Genomic DNA, 6,895 nt, shown 5'->3' on the forward strand with positions numbered 1-6,895 from the left:
ATCAAGGATAAAGACTTCTCCACCTTTTCAAGAGTAAATTAACTGATCAGTCAATAAACTGTTTTGACATATCTCAAAGGCTGATTTAAAGTCATACTGTATCTACTTTATCCACTTATTACTCATTAGTTAGGTAAGATAAAGCTAAATTAAAAGACCTGTTGTCAGTCTGTGCAGTCTTGTGAGTTAGCAAAGCTGAGACAATGTTTTGCAAATTAAAAATTGCAATACTCATATACATGACATTTCAAGCAATTAGCTGACATTTGTCCGAAGCGATGAGTGAGCCAGCAGCATTGGTTCACTGATTTCCTCATGATGAGAGTGAAATTAGCTGCAGCTTGAATTTAGTGAGGCCAATTCATTAGTGATGACTGTGGGTTCATTCTGGTGATCTTAGTCTGTGTAAATTGGGCACCCTGCACATTGTTGTTGTTAAAGGGGCATTATGACAATACAGTATCATTAAGAAAAACACTGCTATCCTATATATGATCAATAAATTAATATTGGAAATCTGTTTTGCTTAGAAGGAATTCTGGGAAGCCTTTGCAGTTCCCATTCAGAAAACAATATTTATTTCATTATGGTGCATTCAAGGGCACTGGCACAAATTCATTTTGATTCCAAATGGAGTGCACGGTAATGTAGCATCCATTCAGGAACAGAATGTTTTTCATGATGTGGGGGTTTTGCAGAACTGCTCAAACATGAATATCCATCTAAATAAGCACGCTTAATAGACACACACAACCTGCACAAACACATGCAAACAAATGTCAAAACCAATTGCACATCTACCGTAGGACTGAAGGACTGGAAATGGTAGCTGTGATGAATAATGCACAGGCCTTACAAATAGGTGAGGACTGATTTAAATGTATTACTTGTTGAATTTTTGTCCAAGAGGCTTATTTTCTTGTCACAAGGCGATACATCAGTGTACCGAGTTTCAGGTCTGTAGCACTTGCGGTGAATATTTTCACACTTTAGGGGGGGCTGTAGAGCCATGCTCAGGCCCTAATTACTCCCCCATGAGACCTCCCTCTGAGCACTAAATGCAGTATACCCACAACCACTTATGGCCAACTAGTCAAGTCTGTGTCATGGGGCAGACTGAGAAAGTGAAGAGAAAGGCTGCTAAATGGATGATAACAAATGGTAAAGAAAAATTCCCCATTATTATTTATTTTATAAAAATAATAGAAGGCTTGTACACTAGAATTAATGTGTGATAACTGTGTGATGGTGCAGGCTGTGGGCATCATGTGTAGAGAGAGGCTGCTAAATGATCATAATAAAAGGCAATTAGAATAGAATAGAATAGAATAGAAAATACTTTATTCATCCCAAGCTGGGAAATTTCACTGTTGCAGCAGCAATAAACAGTCACTCAAGCATACCAAAAAATAAAAAAATATACCTCTAATGGTAAAAATTAAACAGTATAAACATCATTTACAGCAAGATAAAAAAATAAACATAGGTGCAGAACCATGTCTCCAATCGGATTGTGCAGTTTGGTGTGAAATGATATGATATACAAGAACAACAGTGTGCAATTTGAAAATCTTGTGCAAAACCTGTTCCTTACAGCAGTGAGTCTGTGTTATCTCTGGCACAGAGATGAGGTGTTTTACAGTCTTACGGCATGAGGCAGGAAAGATTTCTTGTAGCGTTCTGTGTGACAACGAAGCTGTCTGACTCTTTTGGAAAAGACGCTCCGTTGTCTGTCCGGTACAGGGAGGAGAGTGTGGTCAGGGTTATCCAGGTGCTCCTCTCCACCACTGCTTCAAATGTCTCTTGTCTGCAGCCAATGACAGAGCCAGCCTTCCTGATTAGTTTTTCAGTCTATGAATCATATTTATCTGACAGATTTCACTTTGTTCATGCTAACGATGTTTCTTCCACAGGTAAAAGGGCTAATCATGGTGTTCCACAGGGTTCTGTACTCTTCTGCCTCCCAGTGGTTGTACTGTGTATGACACCTTGCTGCACTGAAGCCTCTGTTTACTGTGAAGTTGTGGATGTAAATACATGTTGTGTGTTTGACCATCAACAGACCAGACACCGACTGAATGAGGCCGAGATGTTCCGTTATGTTCAGATGTTGACTGTTGCCATGATAACTAAATCTGAACATAGACATGTCCCAACATGTCTGTGACCCCCCCCCCTTCTAAAGACACCGGTTCACTTGCTCATTCGTTCACGTCTTATCAGGCACATTTTGTGGAGACTGAGTGAATAATGATCAGCTGACATGTTCTTTTATCAAAGGCCATGAGGAGGCTGGATCAGTGTGTTGGACCTCCTTCTTGAAAGAGGCGCCTGCGGAGCTGCGCCCTCTGTACTCCACGGGCTTCCGTAGTTCCCTCCGTCACGTGGAACCTTTGCAGGAAGTGACAGCAGCTGAACGTGCTGCAGTAAAAGGCCGCTCTCCAGTGTCCATACTGGAATTAAAATGTTTTAGATTGTTCGCGTTTATATATGAATGTAACCGTGTTGCATGTACTTCATCACAAAATGTTTGTTTTGTGATTTTTGACGTCATCAACAGCGCGACGGTTCTCAATCAGGTCGTCAGCAGACCTCTTTATCGCGCCTTTTCTTCATTTCTCTGCGGTCAAAGAAGAGTAAGAGGACTCGGACAGTGAAGCTGTTGCTGCTACAAGTGCTCTGTAAGTTCACCACTTTGTTCACATGTTAGCTACAGTTGGACCAATCCATTATTCACGTTCTTACCCGAGTTTATCACGATGTATTTATGACTTATTGATTATGAAAAAGCTGAACTCTGCAGCATGTTCTGACTGTTTGTATTGTCAGTAACAGAGGAGTCAGACTCTGCAGCAGCTGGAGGCGGTTACACTTCCTTTATTTTGTCCCTTTACTAACTGACAATGAAACATGAAAAGAAATAGCGTGTAGTTCTGATCTTGCTGGGCTTCCGTAGTTCCCTCCCTCACAGGTAGCTTGTGCAGGGAGCTGATGGCAGCTAAATGTGGTACATTACTGTGAACTGAGGGTCAGAACTTCCCACACTGTTCCAGGTGCACCAGGTTAAATTCTACATCATGACTCACTGAAATAATCGATTTATTCTGCTGTCTTCTGCAGGTGCTGGTTTAAGTACAGTTCTTCATCTGTGTCCCTGCTATCAAGAGCTGACATGAACCACAACAGTGTTTGTCTGGAGCGGGAAGCTTTCTGCTGCTCCATCTGTCTGGATCTACTGAAGGATCCGGTGACGATTCCCTGTGGACACAGCTACTGCATGAACTGTATTCAAAGCCACTGGAACAGAGAGGACGAGAGAAGAATCCACAGCTGCCCTCAGTGCAGGAAGACTTTCACACCGAGGCCTGTCCTGGTGAAAAACACCATGTTAGCACATTTAGTGGAGCAGCTGAAGAAGGCTGGACTCCAAGCTGCTCCCGCTGATCACTGCTATGCTGGACCTGAAGATGTGGCCTGTGATGTCTGCACTGGAAGAAAACTGAAAGCCTTCAAATCCTGCATGCAGTGTTTGGCTTCATACTGTAAGAAACACCTGCAGCTTCATTATGATGTGCCTCGACTGAAGAAACACAAGCTGGTGGAGCCCTCCAAGAACCTCCAGGACAACATCTGCTCTCGTCATGATGAGGTGATGAAGATGTTCTGCCGCACTGATCAGCAGTCTGTCTGTTATCTCTGCTCTGTGGATGGACATAAAGGCCACGACATAGTCTCAGCTGCAGCAGAGAGGACTGAGAGGCAGAGAGAGCTCCAGGAGAGTCTGCAACAAATCCTGCAGAGAGTCCAGGACAGAGAGGGAGATGTGAAGCTGCTCCAACAGCAGGTGGAGGCCATCAGTCGCTCTGCTGATAAAACAGTGGAGAACAGTGAGAAAATCTTCACTGAGCTGATCCGTCTGATCCAGAAAAGAAGCTCTGATGTGAAGCAGCAGGTCAGATCCCAGCAGGAAGCTGAAGTGAGTCGAGTCAGAGAGCGTCAGGAGGAGCTGGAGCAGGAGATCACTGAGCTGAAGAGGAAAGCTGCTGAGCTGGAACAGCTCTCACAGACAGAGGACCACAACCACTTTGTACACAACTACCGCTCACTGTCAGCACTCAATGAGTCCACACACTCATCCAGCATCAACATCCGTCCTCTGAGGTACTTTGAGGATGTGACAGCAGCTGTGTCAGAGCTCAGAGACAAACTACAGGACACTCTGAGACAGACGTGGACAAATGTCTCACTGACTGAGGTGGATGTTTTACTGTCAGAACCAGAGCCACAGACCAGAGCTGGATTCCTACAGTATTCATGTGAACTCACACTGGATCCAAACACAGCATACATACAGCTGAAACTATCAGAGGGGAACAGAAAAGTAACATGTGTGACACGACCACAGCCTTATTTTGATCATCCAGACAGATTCACTGACAAGTTTCAGGTCCTGAGTAGAGAGAGTCTGAGTGGACGTTGTTACTGGGAGGTGGAGTGTGGAAGAGAACGGTTAGTTTTTGTAGCAGTCACATACAAGAGTATCAACAGTGAAGGGAGCTATAAAGAATGTCTATTTGGACAAAATGACAAGTCCTGGGCTTTATATTGTTACCCAAGCGGGTACGGATTTTGTCACAACAACATCTACAAAGAGGTCCCAGTTTCTCGTTCCTCCAGAGTAGGAGTGTACCTTGATCACAGAGCAGGTATTCTCTCCTTCTACCGTGTCTCTGAAACCATGACTCTCCTCCACAGAGTCCAGACCACATTCACTGAGCCCCTCTATGCTGGAATTATGATTTATCATACTGGATCCTCATGTGAGTTGTTGAGAGTGAAGTAGAACAGATCAATCATAGAGGTCATGAGTGAATAAAGGATTGTTTCATCATTATTCCATGTGTCAGTCTCACAGTCATTGTTTTAGGGGCACTTCTGCCCCCTAGTGGTTGTACTGTGTATGACAACTTGCTGCACTGAAGCCTCTGTTTACTGTGCAGCTGTGGATGTAAATACATGTTGTGTGTTTGACCATCAACAGACCAGACACTGACTGAATGAGACCTTGTACCTGCAGTTGAAAGAACATCAATAGTATCAATATATAATGTAACATTAAGAGATTTTTTTACTTTTTTATTTTGTCAACTACAATGTTTTCAGTGAGGTCATCACTGGGCGTTGCTAACAACACAATCGCTATTTTGCTTCACGTCATTGAAGAGCTTGAAGCAGGTCAGCTGGACTTGTTAAGGATCCTTGAAGCTCCTCTGCTCCTCCAAGCAGCTTCATTAGTTCTTTGGTGGGGGTGGTGTTTTGGTGGGGAAACGTGATTTATGTGGTGGAGGACCTCAGTGGGTGGCTCTGGGTCTAATGAAAATGACCTGGATGGCTGAGAATACTGTGATTTTATTAAAAGTTATTTTTGTTCGTTTCTTTGGGGACCTTTTTCATTTTCCATACGGACTAATGTACTTTAGTTTGTTTATGGATGGACCGTCATTACCTGCGCACTAAAACATAAGGAAGAGATGGATGACGCTGTGAAGTCTGTTGCTGTTTTGGAGGAGATACATTTGGCAGATGACCCTCGTTGAAAGGCTCTCTCATAGACTTCAATGTTAAATGGCTTTTGAATTTTTTTTTAATATTTTGAAAACGAAACATATTTGAACAAATCTGAATACAAGTTTAATAGCCCTCGAAAAGCTGAACAGAGTGATGTTTGAACGGTTTCTGTAGCTCAAAGCATGTGGAACTAGTTACATGTCAAAGTTGAAGGTGGTTTTGAAGGCTCCTCCATAGACTCCCATGTTAAAAACGACGCATAAATTGCTTAATATTTGAAAAACTATAATTTTTTTAAAAAAAAACTTGTTGACCCAGAATGTCCTCTGTGAGATGAACATTTTGTGTCAATTATTAGTTTCATTGCTGCAGCAAGCTATCACTGTCTGTTATTATTACTGTTGCGTGCACCAGGCAGCTCTTACTGGTAAGAATGATTAAGGCTACATACTACATTTCATCCTGCCGTGCAGGAACATCATTGATTTATGATTAAGGCTTCTCTGGACTGTATAAACAGGATGTACGGTGTCTGCCTCTTACACTGGGCCCAGGTGCTTTCGCATCAATTTTGATGATATTGTCTGGTTGTTGACAAACAATGTTGTGTATTTACCCCTCAAAAGCAATCTGCAGTCCCCTCTGCCTGGCTCTTTCAGGTACTCCACTAGTTTTCCAAAAGTTGTCCATAAATACCTTTGGGATATCTGTGCTAGTGTTGCTGAGGAGGGCAGGGTTTTCTGTAAGGTCAACTGTGCTTTTGAGCTCGAGATTCACCTGAAGCAGAGCTACAAAACAGGACACATGTTAAGGTGAAACACAGTATTTTGTATTCACATTTAAAAACAAACAGTGGTCTGTAAAGTTTTTTTTGTTTTTGGCGAAACGTTTATGGCAAATAGTTTCCGATGATGTCATTGACGGCTGTCGCCAACTGCTCATATGTGGCTGTTTTCACAAATGTGCTCTCAGTGCACAGCTGGTGGCCCTCTGTTGTAAAGGAAAAGGAAAGTGTGGTATCTTCATTGTTTGTCTTTTAAAAATAGAATTTTTAGCTTTAGTGAACCTCGGCTGATCCCTCTGGAGTAAGCAGAGGTGGATGTTTGCAGTTTTTCTTTCAAGGCCTGGGGACAATCCTACCGTTTCCAAAGGTTTGTTGTGACAATCTGTAAAATGTTGGAGTCGTCCTTATTACACTCTGATTTCTCCAGCAGATTTTGAGTAGTCTGCACCGCCTGCCTGTCCACCTTTCAGCATGTCTTTGAACTCAGCACTGACATACTGAGAACCTGAGATGACAACATCAGGAATAACATGCCTGAAAAAC

At 42.8% G+C, this 6,895-nt stretch overlaps 1 protein-coding gene across 1 annotated transcript; it reads left to right on the forward strand.

Moving 5' to 3' along the window:
• Nucleotides 1-2,444: 2,444 nt before the first annotated feature.
• On the forward strand, nt 2,445-4,894 carry LOC114427220 (tripartite motif-containing protein 16-like). Its single transcript, XM_028395119.1, has 2 exons — nt 2,445-2,681; nt 3,121-4,894. The coding sequence occupies exon 2, from the start codon at nt 3,173-3,175 to the stop codon at nt 4,841-4,843; it is 1,671 nt and encodes a 556-aa protein (XP_028250920.1). The 5' UTR covers nt 2,445-2,681; nt 3,121-3,172; the 3' UTR covers nt 4,844-4,894.
• The last annotated feature ends 2,001 nt before the right edge of the window (nt 4,895-6,895 follow it).

Source organism: Parambassis ranga, chromosome 22 (genome assembly GCF_900634625.1).
Source record: "Parambassis ranga chromosome 22, fParRan2.1, whole genome shotgun sequence".
NCBI lineage: Eukaryota > Metazoa > Chordata > Actinopteri > Ambassidae > Parambassis > Parambassis ranga.